This window comes from Panthera leo, chromosome A1, assembly GCF_018350215.1.
Source record: "Panthera leo isolate Ple1 chromosome A1, P.leo_Ple1_pat1.1, whole genome shotgun sequence".
Taxonomy (NCBI): domain Eukaryota; kingdom Metazoa; phylum Chordata; class Mammalia; order Carnivora; family Felidae; genus Panthera; species Panthera leo.
Window position 1 is genome coordinate 66032239 of NC_056679.1, and position 15628 is coordinate 66047866.

General features: G+C 38.6%; 1 protein-coding gene across 1 annotated transcript in view; it reads right to left on the reverse strand.

Moving 5' to 3' along the window:
- Positions 1-2298: 2298 nt before the first annotated feature.
- Positions 2299-15628, reverse strand: part of DCT (dopachrome tautomerase) — a 34259-nt gene continuing 20929 nt past the window's right edge. Inside the window, exons 7-8 of the mRNA XM_042928950.1 lie at positions 6154-6355; positions 2299-2587 (exon numbers count right to left, since the gene is read on the reverse strand). Of these exons, the coding sequence (XP_042784884.1) occupies positions 2415-2587; positions 6154-6355 (375 nt within the window). The 3' untranslated portion in view covers positions 2299-2414. The remainder of the gene's footprint in view (positions 2588-6153; positions 6356-15628) is intronic.

Sequence of the window (15628 nt, forward strand, 5' to 3'; positions counted from 1 at the left end):
GAATGTTTGCTTTATAAAAGCATTTCTTTCGAAACCATAATTCATTTACATACAATTTTTCTAATACTGAGGATAGAAGCATATACAGTGATCTATTCATTTTCTTCAAGGTTGGAGTTTTTCCACTGTCATTGAGAAATACAACCGTACAATGCTTCCTGGTATTTTCTGACTTTATTTGCATAATATTCAATGTAAGTAAATGCCAACTTTTTCATTCCAACAAGTTCACTCCACCTTTAAATTTCATAAAAGGCATTCATCATTGATTTATTGTGATGTTAGAAAATGTTAGAAAATTTTATTCCTCTTCTATGAACTATAAAATTAGGAAATCGTTTCTCTTAGGAAGACATTATAAAACATAATGTTTGTAAAAAGTTGCATTCACTATAGATAAAAGTAGCTAAGTGTAAGTGATTACCCTCTATTTCTACCTCAGATAGATCTTGCTTTAAATAAATCGTGTGGGAATATGATGAATGAAAATTCTGATGTACCTGAAAAGTAAGCTAGAGGTGGTTATTTGCTTTGTAGAATTATTCATATAGTTCATCTATAAGAAGTAATTTCCCCTGGTACTTTTAACATATCATTGATTTAAACGTAACTTTTCAGAAACACACCTACCATGCACAATTATATCTTCATTTGAACGTTTCTCTTTTAGCTTAAAAACAGGATGTAAAACTGTGTTCCTCAACAACCCCAAGTTCGGAGAGTAAACCTTCCAGACTAGAGTACGTTCATGAAACTTTGCTGAATTTTCCATAGATACTGTTAAAGGCAGGAATGAGATCTATGTGTGGCTGTGGCTAGAAAAGGTCCACAAAGGACCCTGGGCTACATTGATTCTCATGTGCTGCGCCCACTCTCAGATATACCTGTAGCTTTACGAGACTCACTCAGGCTCAAATTCAGTTCAGAATGGGCCTTGTCCATTTCTCTGGCTTTCACAGTCTCATTCCAGGGGATAACACTGCGTCTTGATGAATCTTACACCCTTTAGCACCACACACCCCCTATGTAGAAAGTATCTAGCTCCAGGGTCCTCTTCCCACCCATTCTTCACCCACATCCATTCCAGTAAAGAGGAGTTGAAATGAGTGGACACACAGGCTACCTTCTAGAACTCTGGCCTCACTCCTGAAGCACAGGTACCAGATATGAGCAGAGGAAATTTACCTTGAAATCTCAGTAACTGTTAACTTCTCAGAAGTAGGGGTCATCTTGGTAAGTATGTGTATCTTAGTAAAGATTGTCCATTCTTATATCTCATGATACAATGATTACTTAGTGGAACACAACCATTTAATTCTGCATTGTCGCATTTTGTATGAATGGTTTGCTTTTAAAATGATAAGACTTAATTGATTAGCATCCATAGGTCACTGTCAGTACAGTGCAGCATTAGTAAATCTAAAGTCAACTCTTAAAAATAAACCAGCGGCATTATACATGAATAATTTCTCATCTGAGAGGCTACTTGGTAAAGTAATTCGTTCAGGATCAGCCAAATGAGACCTCAGAGTAATGAAACTCTAATCAAATTGTCCCATATTCAGGATTCTAGCCTCACAGCCTTTTCCAGTCAGCCTTTCCTCGAAGAAGTGTTTTTATACTTGTTAGTAGACTTAAAACAGTAAATTAATTAGGAAACTCTATAACTTAACCCTTCATCTATTTATCACTATAGGATCAATGTTTATCCAGCTATGGAATCTCATGATATGTCTACTGTTAAGAACTGCAGGCTTTGACAAATTCTGGAAAGTCTAATTTACGAAAGAGAATCAAACTGATCATTCATTCACTCAGTCAGTCATTCCCCATCCTATTTGGAAAATAGGATCTTCAAGCACATTGTAAAGGCTACAGAAGAAAAGACACAGAAAGCCTCAGAAAGACAATCAGGAAGGCACCTAAAAGCATAGATGTTTAGAGCTAAACTCATGGAGACTCAGGAAGCACCTGCCCCCCCTACCCCCACCCCATCACAAATTAAGACACTTGGGCTAAGAAAAAATCGAACCACGATCTTGCCCAGGTCTCAAATTACACTGACCTGCAAATTAAAATGAACCCACTCTATCAATTGTGTGTGTGCGCGCGCACGTGCATGTGTGTGTGTTCTCAGAACATGAGGAGGCTTAATCAGTGTGGAAGTTATTATCAGATACCATAAATTGTTAGCTCTACCTTAGTTTGGTGAGAGAAATAGCCTCAAACATTCCAGTTTGAGTCTGTTAAACAAGTAAACCAGCAACTACAGCTAAGCGTCTTCTGTGTTTGGGATAATCACTACAATAGGAAGAACCGTGTCAAACATCTTCAACTAAAGGAGGGACAGCGAGGATTCGTTTATACATCAGCAGGGTCCTACGGCCGCTTCTCTAGGGAAAGGCGTGAGCTCTCTAGGCTTCTTCTGTGTACTTCTTGTTGCTTAAATGTGTCTCCACTAGGGGTGTGTAGCCTTTTCGAAGTCTTCTATACTGAAGGAAAAACAGCAGCACAAAAAGGCCAACCAGAGCCACCAACATTCCCATAACCACCAAGAGGGCTGTGGACCAACCTGGAGTTTCTTCAACTGCAATAAAAGCAGAAAAGAAGGGTCTACAATGGGGATTTTCATCAGCTGAATACTCTTAGAGAAGAAAAGAATACACCAATTTGTTTTTCACGTGCATTTTTTGTTGATAAAGCAAAACTCTACCGGCCAGGATAAAATTTATCTTTCCCTTCCCCACCAACACTTTGTCATATCCAGAATTGTCTTTCTTGAGGAAATGGCATTCTATTATCTACATACAGCTGACTGCATTTTTAAATTTCTTACGACAAACATTTATACAGAATAAACCCTCCAAGGAAGTATATAACTACTTTCGTGAGTTAGAATCTCATTTGTTAAAGTGTATGCTAAAATAGTATCTGGGGAACTGCAAAATATACAGCCCTCAAATGGAGAATTTCAGCTACTTCTCTACCTGTTAATAGGATGATAAATGTGTGAGACAGGTCAGATTGGCTCTTATAACAGGAGACATTCAATAGCAGAAGCAGATGAAGTTTGCGCCCATTTAAATAGTTGGGAATGTAATCTGAATCTTCCACATGATAAATCTAATACTTGACTTAAATCTATTTTATAAGCACTCTCCACAAAATTAATGGATTTCATTTTAATATACTTATGCCAGTTTGTCATTTCTTTAAAACTCCCCTTCTCCTTGGCTAGCTATTCTTTTTTTTTTTTTTTTAATTTTTTATTGCTTGTATTTATTTTTGAGAGACAGGGAGGGAGGGGCAGAAAGAGGGAGACACAGAATCTGAAGCTGGCTCCAGTCTCTGAGCCATTAGCACAGAGCCCGACACAGGGCTCGAACTTGTGAAAGGTGAGATCATGACCGAGTTGAAGTCTGGCACTTAACTGACTGAGCCACCCAGGCACCTCATTGGCCAGCTATTCTTAAATTCGATTTCTCTGACCCGGGTTCTTACTCTACATCCGGCATTTGCCTAAATGTAAAATCCTCCTTCTAGGATTTTCCTCCAATTCCACAGACGACCTCTACTCACCCTGAAGCAATTTCTCCAAGAAGATTGTCTGTAATTTTTCTCCTCCTGCTACAATCCAACATCTGTTGCCAGAACCTTATTCTTAAAACACAGATTTTATTCTGCCATTTCTTTGCTCATGAATAAAAAATGATCGTTCTTTTAAATTGTGGTAAAACACACATGACATGTATTTAACCATCACAACTATTTTTAAATGCTCAGTTCTGTGGCGTTAGTGCATTCACACTGTTGTGTGACCGCACCACCATCTATCCATAGGATATTTTTCTCCTTGCAAAACTGAAATAATATCTCCCCAATCCCCCAGCCCCCAGCCCCTGTCTCTATACATTTGACTACTCTAGATACCTCATATAGGTGAAATCATACAGTTTTTGCTGTTTTGTGACTGGCTTATTTCATTTAGCATAAGATCTTCAAGATTCCTTCATGTCATAGCATATGACAGGATTTCCTTCCTTTTTAAGGCTGAGTAGTGTTCCATCGCGTGCATATGCTACAATTTGTTTATCCATCTAGCCCTGGGTAGACATTGAGTTCTTTCTTTTGTCGATTGTGAGTAATGCTGCTATGAACAGAGGTTTACAAATAGCTGTTGGAGTATTTGCTTTCGAATCTTTGCTGGATCATATGGTAATTTGATACTTAAGTTTTTGAGAAACTGCCATATTGTTTTCCGCAGAAGCTATATACCGCATTACATTCCCCCCAGCAGTACAGGAGGGTTCCAATTACTCCACACAGCCTAAGTGACACTGGTTATTTACTGCTTTGTCTATAATAGCCATCCTAATGGGTGGAAAGTGGCATCTCATTGTGGTTTTTGCCTAGCTTTTAAGGTCCCCAGTAATCAGATCCGAACTTAATGCGGGTAATCTTCTCCCCAAACCTTCTTCTCCGACCAAGCGTTTTCACACAGTCCTTTATACAGACTGCACCTTTCACAGCTCTGTCCCGGCCCTTCTTCAGTCTAAAATGCTCCCTTCTTTCCACCTCACCTTCAGAAGATCCCCCACATCTTTGAATCTGATTCAAGACGCCTTTCCCAAATGTTCCACTCCCTTCTCCGACCTTAGGTTACAGTTACGTCTCCTCAGAGAGGATTGTAAATTTCTTTGTCAGACCATTAAGTGAAACGTTAATTTGTGTCTTCTAATGAGTTAATGCCTTCTGGGCATATTTAGACTCTCAATCTATACCTGTTAATTAGCTGATGTCAGAGGAAATGGAAGAATGGGCAAATGCACATCCCAAACTTTTTGATTATTACTATGTTCAATTACAGAGAAAAAAATGAAGTTTCAAAAAGATATCTCAGCTGTCCAAAGAAAGGAAACTTCAAATAAGTAAGGAGAACAAGTAGGCAAAGTTGCAGGACTAGAAGGAAAAGCAAGGGACAGGTTCCAGGGCCTGAAAGACTCTGAAGTCAGAGAGAGAGAGATGTGAGCTCAGAAGTCATTGTGATTACATCGTAGGCTGAGATTTAGGGAAGAGAAATAGACACAAACAGGGAAAACTCACCAGCAGATGGGCTGTGTGTTTTGGGGGATTCTTGACAAAGTAAGATATTTTTTTATTGTTTTACCTTTTCTCTCTCGGCCTGTCCTAAGATGGTTTAAATGGCACATGGCGCCACACTGGGGCCTCAGCAAATAGAAAAATAGGTGCCAGTGTATAGACACTTATCAAAATATCCTCCCATATTCTGAACCAAGTGGAAAAAGCTACTAAAAAATCTGAAGCTTAAAAACATGACTTGAAGAACGGTGATGAAGAACACAGGTGAAGCCCCATGTAGTCCAATGTGTTGGCAGGCCAACATCAATCTCATAAACCCACCCAGCACGGGTGATATGGGCTAACTGGAAGCAATTGGTGTTGTCACAAGATAATGCAGGAGTGGATGAACAAACAACACAATCCTGTCTTTAATAAAATTTTGATAGTGTATTCATCTTTTTTGCATTAACTTTGATTTCTGAAAAATATTGCATTGCATTATTATTTATCTCAATTCCTGAATTTTTTCGGTCTCCCCTTGAACTCTGTGCTCAGGGCAAGTACTGCACTTGCCTAACCCTGCACTCAGCCCTTCTTTAAGTGACGGCTAAGTCCTGCTAATCCCTGTCCACATGGGCGTAGTGCATTTTGATTTTATTGGGTAGACCTTTCAAACCATGGCCGGTATTTTATTGATTCGGATTACTTATTTATTACATATTATTATTTATTAATTCAGTCATCCAACCAGTCCCTTTTCTGATGGTTAATTGGTCATTCCAAGGCACATTTTGCTAAATATATATATATATATATATATATATGTATATATATATATACACATATATATATATGTGTGTATATATATACACACACACACACACACACATATATATATATATATATATATATATATATATATACATATATATATATATATTATAGAAAATTGCCAACTGACTTAACCAAACCTGAGTACTTCAGTGTAAGGTCTTGGTTTATATTTTGAAAAAGAAAGAAAAGTTCTTTAGAAGATGCATGAATTACCCACTTAGAAGTTGCATTCATTACCTGGTAGATCGATGGCATAGCTGTAGCCAAGTTGGTCTGCAGTTAAAAAGAATTCCACATTAGTCACGGGAGGGAAGAAAGGAACCATGTTGTACATCCGATTGTGGCCAATGGGCGCCAGTTCCTGAGGCCAGGCATCCACAGGAGGATTGGATCTTTTCATCCACTCATCAAAAATGGCATCAGTAAAGGAATGAAGTACCTACAAGACAGTTGGACACATGGCATTTGACATTGACCTGTCTGTTCCAATCAGGCCAATCAGATTGGAGCTTTCTTTAAAATGGAATGGTGTTCTTCTTGACATGAGGAACTTCTTTATACCCAACTTTATCTTAGTGACATAACCACTGATATTTTTAATTCAGTTTTCAAGGCTGCATGGCATCTCTCCAAACAGGATCATAAACCTCTTTGTCAGTGAACAAACGAAAGTTCATTTGCAGATTTAACACTCATTTGGGAACATCTGATGCCTTCAGTAAATAAGTGTTAATTATTAAGTTGAGAATAAAGGCAAGTATGACAAGATAGATATCCTACTCAATATTCAGAAGCTTTGGTTTTAACAGAAGAGAGAGAGGCTGTGTTTAACAATGTTGCAACACAGACAGGAAAGAAAGAAAGAAAGAAAGAAAGAAAGAAAGAAAGAAAGAAAGAAAGAAAGAAAAGGAAGGAAAGAAGGAAGGAAGGAAGGAAGGAAGGAAGGAAGGAAGGAAGAGAGAGAGAAAGGAGAGAGGGAGAGAGGTGGAGGAAGGAGAGGAAGGAAGGGGGGAAGGAAATCTTCAAAATAGGTTTTCAAATTATTCTCACCAGGTCCAATCTTCTATATACTCATTTTGTAACCCTCTCATTTGGATTTTGGGTGTTATGCTAGCAAAAGAGAATCTAAAAAATGTTGTGATGTGCACAGTGCTCATTTTTATTTCCTCAAGGAAGCTATTAAAGTCCTTTTCAAATACAGCAATTATTTCATGTTTTAAATATTTAGTAGCAAAGTTTCCACATTTATAGCCCCAATTTTGCAACAGGACATAAATGTGAGAGCTCAGCTCAACCTTTATGCTGGGTTCCTCTTTTTATTCTCAGACTGTAAGTTCAAGGACTTATGGACACTGTCCCCTTCTTTTCCCCTGGGTCCCAAGTGACTGTCATCCGAGAACCTGTCACATGGGCGCAGGGAGGTACTTATTCCAATAAATGCTTATTAAATGAATTCATTCACTCAACCACCATTATTCCTTGTACTCCAATTAGAACACTAGCCAAATTTTACTATAACTTGTTACTTATTTATCTATTTTCCTCAATAAGACCCTTAATTCCTAAAGGTCAGAGATCAGGTCTTTCTACCTTTGAAGCATGACCTTAGCATGCAACCTGGACAGAGGTGATGTTTAATAAGGAGTTGTTGCCTAAAGACTGTGCCGGGCAAAGTAGTTTTATCTTTTGTACAATTCAACTAAACTGGCCCCTTTCTAGCTGGTGCTGTTTCCTCAGCTTGCAATGCTGTTTCATCTGTTTTCTGACATCGGTTCATCAAGGACCAATGCAATGGTTCCTGCCCTCGAGTATCTTTCCTCATGGCTCCCAGTCTGAATTCACAGCTCTTTGCACTTAGCACCTTTAACTGCATTGCCCTCCTGGCTTATGTTACTGTTGTTAATTTAGTCAATAACATTTTCAAATCTTACCCAAGGTTCCTGGTGGTTAGTTGTCCCTATCAGGCAACAGCGAGAACTTTCTGCCTGTATTGTCTCACATGGATACACAGAGGGTAGTTAAAGGAATCAAGTCATTTACTCAAGGGATAGCTTTTTCCCCCGAGAGGATTTTTTACAGTTCATGGCAAAGACAATCATCTTAAAAACAAAAACGTCAAATGTTAAGACCCAGGCCAGGCTTTTGCAGAGATGAAAGATTTTTGTGAATTCTGAAGTCTCAGCTTTGAGTAGCAAAGTTGAAGTTTCAAAGAAATAAAGGCGTAAAGTTTAAAGCAACAGCTTTGGAAGACACGTGACATTCCAAATGATCAATGTTTCCTACAAGTAGAGTTTAGAAAAAGTCATCTTTGAGAAGGGGCATCAGCCCTGGAAAAAGGACTATGTGTTAGCTTTGGTGTAGGTCCCTGAAAAGGTTCCTCATGTCCTGGGAACTCCGGATAAGGTTAGAAGGTTCCCAGGGAGAGAAGTTGTGCTTCCTCCTCTAGCTGTAACCTGGGGAGCCTGCCAGGCTTAAACACAGCTTTCACTGCAAGTATGGAGCCCACGCAGTAAGGGTGGAATGCCTAAAGACAGCAAGCACTCCTGGTTGCTTACCAAACATCCATTCTCCTCTTCTTCCGTTGTAACTTGCTTTGTATTTTGAGTGAAGCAATGTATCAAATTATCCCTGAGATTGAACTAGGTGTCTCTGGATCTGACTTCTAGGAAAGCTCTTTAAAGGTCATGGTCTCAGCTTAAGAGTGTCCCCCTTTCCCTTTCCATTTGCCTTTGCTGCTTCATGGAACATGGATGTGATGGTTGAAGTTGCCGCAGGCATCTTAACAGCCAACTGACAAAGTTAGGAAAAGAGGTCACTCACCAAGGAAGGTAGAGCAGAAAGACAGAAGGGTCCATGATGACTGTGGAGATACTACACCAGCCCTGGGCTGCCCGCCACTGGGGCTCTTTTACATAAAGAGAAAAATAAACCTCTTTTTTGCTTGGACTTCTCTAACAGGTTTTCTGTTCTAAGCAGCTGAACCAAACCCTACGTGATACAAAGAAAAAGTATCTAAGGGTGTACCAGAGTGCATTTTGCAAAGAAAGCCACACAATATCTCGAGCTTTTAGATACTGTCTGAGTTCAAGTCAGAGATCAAACTGTGATTAGGAAAAGAGAGAAGGGATTCTCAAGACATGGAAAGATCCAGATTCAGTACTGCAAGAGGCAAATAACTCTTGGAAAGCACCAGAATTCACCCAGTGCAAAGTGTAAATAATTAAGGAGGAGACAAGACTCTGCAGCAATTCATAATTTGGGGAGATAAAAGAACAGGAGAAAAGTAATAAGGAGAGATTATAGGTCTCAGCAGGGCTATAAAAACATTATACAATAAATGCTCTAGTAGGAGCTATACGCAGAGTAGCCAATTTATAGAATGTAGTAAAAACAAGCGAGTGTGTGCTAACGAGATGCAAAGAATGCGATAAACACAATACCACAAACAATAACATATCCCCCAGAATAAGAAGTCATGCAAGCTGTAGCATAGGTATTTTTGTTAGAATTGTGAACATTGTTCTTGAACAAGATGCCTTCAATTGCTCTTGAGAAGCTAATAGTATCTTTGTTTGACACGAATTAAAAGTGAGCTCGGTTAATCTCTCTTTAAGGGCCAAATGTAATTTGAGGGTAACAAATAAAAGCAAGAGTAAAGTAACAGTACACTGATGTTGCCTTATGTCTGCTACGGAGATACATAGCTATATTTCAGAATTAAAAATGGAGCGCTTCAGGGGTGCCTCAGCGGCTCAGTTGGCTGACTGTCTGACCCTTGATTTCAGCTCAGGTCATGATCCGAGGGTCATGGGATCAAGCCCTGTGCTGGGCTCCTCACTGAGTGTGGAGCCTGCTTAAGATTCTCTCTCTCCCTGTGCCCCTCTCCCCTACTTGCACTCTCTCTCTCTCTCTCTCAAAATAAAAAAATAATAATGATAAAATTAATTGAGTGTTTCAGAAATGAGGTTACAAATTTTGGTACACAAACCTAGTCTGTCTTGCTCCAACAAACTAAGGATAGGTACAGGAAGAAAAAAGTTTCACCTTGGAGGCAGTATTGAAGAAAATGTGACTTTGAGGGCTTTCAAGGTAAAAATTTTTAAATGCAACCCTCGCAGAAGAAAGCAATCAATCAACGGCTGTTGTGCTTATAGACATAAAGAAACTGGGATAAAATACAGGGAAAGCTTCTCTTTTTCGGGATCACTGAAGGATAAAGTTATTATCAAACCTAACCTTCACTTAGATGTCTACACGTTCGGATTCCTGCCACAATGACCACAAAGACACTGGTACATCACCAAAGACCAGCACACTGGTGCTGGTGATGTCCAGAAGACATCAGTCATGGTCAAAGTGAGTATTATTGTGACAATGCTCTGCTCCTCTGAGAACTCATATGTAATCCCTAGGAAGTCACACAATAGACCCTGAGTTTCATATGGGAGGTTCCAATTTAGAACTTAGGGTAGAAGGCACAAATAAAAAGTCAGGTTGGGGGGCGCCAGGGTGGCTCAGTCGGTTGAGCAGCTGACTTCGGCTCAGGTCATGATCTCACAGCTCATGAGTTGGAGCCCCGTGTCGGGCTCTGTGCTGACAGCTCAGAGCCTGAAGCCTGCTTCGGATTCTGTGTCTCCATCTCTCTCTGCCTACCCCCTGCCCCTGCTCACACTCTGTCTCTCTGTCTCTCTCAAAAATAAATAAACATTTAAGAAAAAATAAAAGTTAGGTCGGAATTTCTAAATAAGAGAATTCCTGATTGTAATTCCTAAAAAAATGAGATCTCCTCCCGCTTATGACTTTATGATAATATGTATGTATTCTTGCCTTGTTCTAGCAAGAATCTGAAGCAATATGCGATCAGAATGTTGGTTTCACACTTCCCTAAAGAAACCATATGTAACAGGCATGAAATAGTTCAACAACACCCAGCTTCCACTGAGACTACGCTGTGCCACAAGGAGACGGATATGCCATATGCAGCACATTTAGTGAGACAAGAAACAGTCATAAGAAAAAAGGACATTTCAGCACTAATAGTCTTGCAGGCAGTGCTCAGCCAGGATGTTGTGTGTTTTCCATTTTGCATACTTCTTCTCCCTATCCTTCCCTAGCCACTCTCTCACTGCATCCTGAGCAGACAGAATGGAAGACATCTTCGGGCATTTTGAAGGAGTCCCGTAGATAGTCCACATATACTTGTATTATAGCATTGTATGCACAGTATACATAAGCGTACTTAGAATATATATAGCATAATTCATTTAAAAGCATGTATTTAAAAAGAAATATCAATTATGTATGGTGACAGATGTAACTAGACTTACTGAGGTGACTGTCTTGTGATATATACAAATATTGAATCATTAGGTTGAACACCTGAAACGAACTTAATTCTACCTGTCAGTTATATCTCAGTTAAAGAAAAAAGAAATATCAGTTGAGCCCTTGAGGAAGAAAGCTTATATTTCAAGGATTAAACTTGGAACACATGCAAACAGAGGACTACAAGAGGTTCTGCTATTAGGACGACAGCTTTAAAAGAAGTCATTGTATGTCATAAGCAGGTGGGAAAGAGGGAACCACCGGGATGTTAGAAGAGATTCTAGATAAGAACTGAGGTACTCCCAGGGCATGCGTGTCTAAGGGATCACGAAAGCACTAGGAGAAAGGAACCCACATCAATGGTCTAACCACCTTAGATTTACGTAGAAATGTGGTTTGCCATTATGCTACTTAATTTCATCCATAATGAAGTGCATATAGTTCATTTCTCAGTATAGGTTGAGTTCTCAATAGAGCATGGGTTTATCCATATAAAGTATAGAGTTGAAAGGAATTTCTTCAGGTACCTTTTAGCTCCTGCCAAGTTCCAAAGCCAAACTATCTCCCAGACTGAGCGAATAGAAATCCTGCCACCCTCTCAGTCGGTTAAGCATCCGACTTCAGCTCAGGTCACGATCTCGCGGTCCGTGAGTTCGAGCCCCGCGTCGGGCTCTGGGCTGATGGCTCAGAGCCTGGAGCCTGCTTCCGATTCTGTGTCTCCCTCTCTCTCTGCCCCTCCCCTGTTCATGCTCTGTCTTTCTCTGTCCCAAAAATAAATAAACGTTAAAAAAAAAAAAAAAAAAAAAAAAGAAAAAAAAAAAGAAATCCTGCCACCCTGGGAGACCCAGCTCAAGCGGATGGCCAGCCACCAATACCTCGGCTCTCATAAAACTTAGCAAGATGTTACACTACTTAAGAATTAGTGACTTTATCTGAGACGTTTAAAAATACATGTATTGTATAAATAAATGTAGCATTTTAAAAACTGGAACATTTAATCATGATAAAACCAATGCCCTCTCTTCAAAAGCCAAGCAAAATTATTCAAACTTGCCTTTCACCAATTAGTGTTAATTCCTATTAACATGATCTAACAGGACTAAATTTCCTCAGCTATAATAAAAGCTATTGTGAAAGGATTAAATTAAGATTGTCTAAACTGACAAAAAGCAGATTGTAGCTAGAAGACTCAACATGGGGAAATTTTTTTTCTTTTCTATAGCATTTTTTAAATTTTATTTAAATCCAAGCTAGCTAACAAATATGTCATAATGGTCTCAGGAGAATTTAGTGATTCATCATGACATATGATGCCCAGTCTCATCCTGACAAGCGCCCTCCTCAATGCCCATCCCCGATTTAGTCCTGCCCCCACCCAACACCCCTCCAGCAACCCTCAGTTTGGTCTCTATATTTAAGCATCTCTATGGTCTGCCTCCTTCTCTGTTTTTATCTCATTTTTCCTTGAACATGGGGAAATTTTTGAGTAGGAAACTTATCTAAAGATCTCTGTTCAGCCACTTACTGGTTCATACACTCTTGTATACATTTTTTTAGCCTCTCTGACCTTGGTTTTCCCCATATTTAACATGAGGAGGGCAGTCTAGTACACACAGTTTTGTGAAGTTAGAGATTGTGTTTGCATGATGCCTAATATAGAGACTGGCACATTAACAGATGCTTAGCAATGTAAACAGTCTCCTAACAAAACGCATCGAGCACCAACTTAGTGCCAGGTACTGTCCTAGACGCTGGGTGTGGCGTCAATGATCAAAGTAACTTCCCAAACCGTAGTGAAACCTAGAAACTACATTTTTGTATGAACAGAGAATTCGATTTACGGGACAACTAAAATGTCAGAAGAAGATGTGGTATTTTGTTACTGACTTACACAGAGAACAGATCACTTTCACTAATTCTCTTATGAACCTTTAGTTGTTCTTTTTTGTCTTTCCAAAAGTCATTATCCTACAAGAACAGATAGATCACAAAAGGAAACGTAAATTCATGAAAAGATTCTGAACTTCATTATGCAAATTAAAGCTCACTGAAATACCATTTTCACCTATCCCATTAGCAAAGATGAAAAAGTGGAATAGCACACTGGATTAATGAGAGAGAGTTGGGGAATTGCCACTCTGCTGCATAGCTGGTTGGAGGGAAAATTATTCAACCTTAAGGAGGGCCATTTGGCAATACCTAGTGACCTTTCAAATACACTTATTTTTTTTTTAATTTTTTATTACATTTATTTATTTTTGAGAGGCAGAGAGAGACAGAATGTGAGCGGGGCAGGGGCAGAGAGAGAGGCAGACACAGAATCTGAAGCAGGCTCCTGGCTCTGAGTGGTCAGCACAGAGACTGACGTGGGGCTCGAACCCATGAACTGTGAGATCATGGCCCGAGCTGAAGTCGGATGCTTAACCGACTGAGCCACCCAAGCACCCCTCAAATACACTTATTTAATCTTTGACCTAGCAATTCTGTTCTCACTTACCCTACATGTTCATGCACTGTAGCATTGTTTGCAAAGCAAGAGACTAGAAACCACCTACATGCCCATCGATAAAAAGCTGGTTAAAAATTTCAGGATAAAATCTGCACTGTAGTATACAATACAGTCATAAAAAAGGAATGAGAATGCCCTTCATAAATGGATACAGAAAAATTTAGAATAAGTATAAAAAAAGAAAAGGAAAGGAAAAAAACACAAAAAAATGAAGTCACAGAATGTCTATAGTATGCTACCATTCAGATAACATATTTGTATATTCATAAAATATATCTGGAAGAATAGGAAAAAATGATAATGGATAGCCTAGAGAGACTTCATTTCATTTCATGTCTTTTATATTTGAACCTCTTATGAGTATTATCTATTTTTAAATTTTTAAATGAAAACATTTAGGAAACTATGTAACAACCTAAAATGTGTGCATTATAACTGCAATTGTGCAAACATAGACTATGAGAGGAAATAAGCAGAAAATTGAGATGGAATTATGGACATGTAAAAACTTTTTTGCCAATATTTCTGTAACTATAAATCATTAGGAATCATAAGCTATTAAAAAATTTAAAGTTGACATAAAACAACAGTAACTTAAATACTCAAGGTATTAGCCTAATTATGATTTATCTTTCATAAGAAAGATAAATTAAATGGATCCATTTTTAAGTGCTTCACTCTTGGGAAGAGAGAAGCAAAATGTCCTATATACATCTTTTTAAAAATTTTAACTAGGGTCACCTAGGTGGCTCAGTCAGTTGGACAGTTAGGCATCTGCCTTTGGCTCAGGTCATGATCTCACAGTTGGTGAGTTCGAGCCCTGCATCCGGCTCTGTGCTGTCAGCACAGAGCCTGCTTTGGTTCATCTGTCCCCTTCTCTCTCTCTCTCCCCCTCCCTTGCTCCTGCTTGCTGTTTCTCTTAAAGAATAAATAAACATTAAAAAATTTTTAATAAAAATAAATTAAATTTTTAACTAAACGCATACTAACTTAGAAACATTTTATACTTGTCATTATGACCTATTAATTAGGTCATGATGACCTAATTAATGACCCATTAATAAGGGGATTAACTTCATGCAGTCCATTAGATTTTTGTTTGGGGAAACTCATTTTCTCTTTTCTTGCTTTATATTCCTAAATTAATGGAGCTATCTTATGCAACCATTACTCACTGTTAAGAAACACAAATGATTATAAGACTACTTACACATCTTATCCCCTGTAGAATTTTCAGTGTATAAGGTGACAAACACATGAGCTGTGCAGTGAGTATTGTATGTGCAACCTATGAATCCCCAGCCACTTGAAATTGAAAGTATTAGTGCTTGCCAAATGTACCTTTCTAAAAGGATAACATCCAAATACAGCCCTACGAATAATAGCTTTGAAATTGGGAAGAAAATGTTAAGTCTCTGACATAGTTTCTTTCTTGGCAATTAACTCAACTACTTAACTTTAGGGTCTGTTGGATTTCCTCCCTCCCCACCCCGCCGCTTAGATAATATCTAAATTCAATATTGAAGACAGCACTACTTAGCATTTCCGTGACCTAATCTTATTTTCCATGATAAATGTGTGCATTTCTGTCAATTACCTTATGAATTATTAGAACTTCAGAGACTGGTTCAGAGTTTTTTCCTGTATTTTAACATTAGATCTTTTACTCATTATTGTGATCACATACAACTTTGTACCTCTCTTGCTTGAAGAGATTTCATGAAAATAATTTTAATAAGTGTGGTATGCAATATATTTGCATAAATTGCCTCATGAATTTGAAACTCTAGAAGCTATCACTCTTTTAATTGAAATGCTTTAACCTGGATCTCAATATGTGAAAAAATTATTTAAGGCTGAATTGGCTTCAACATGAAA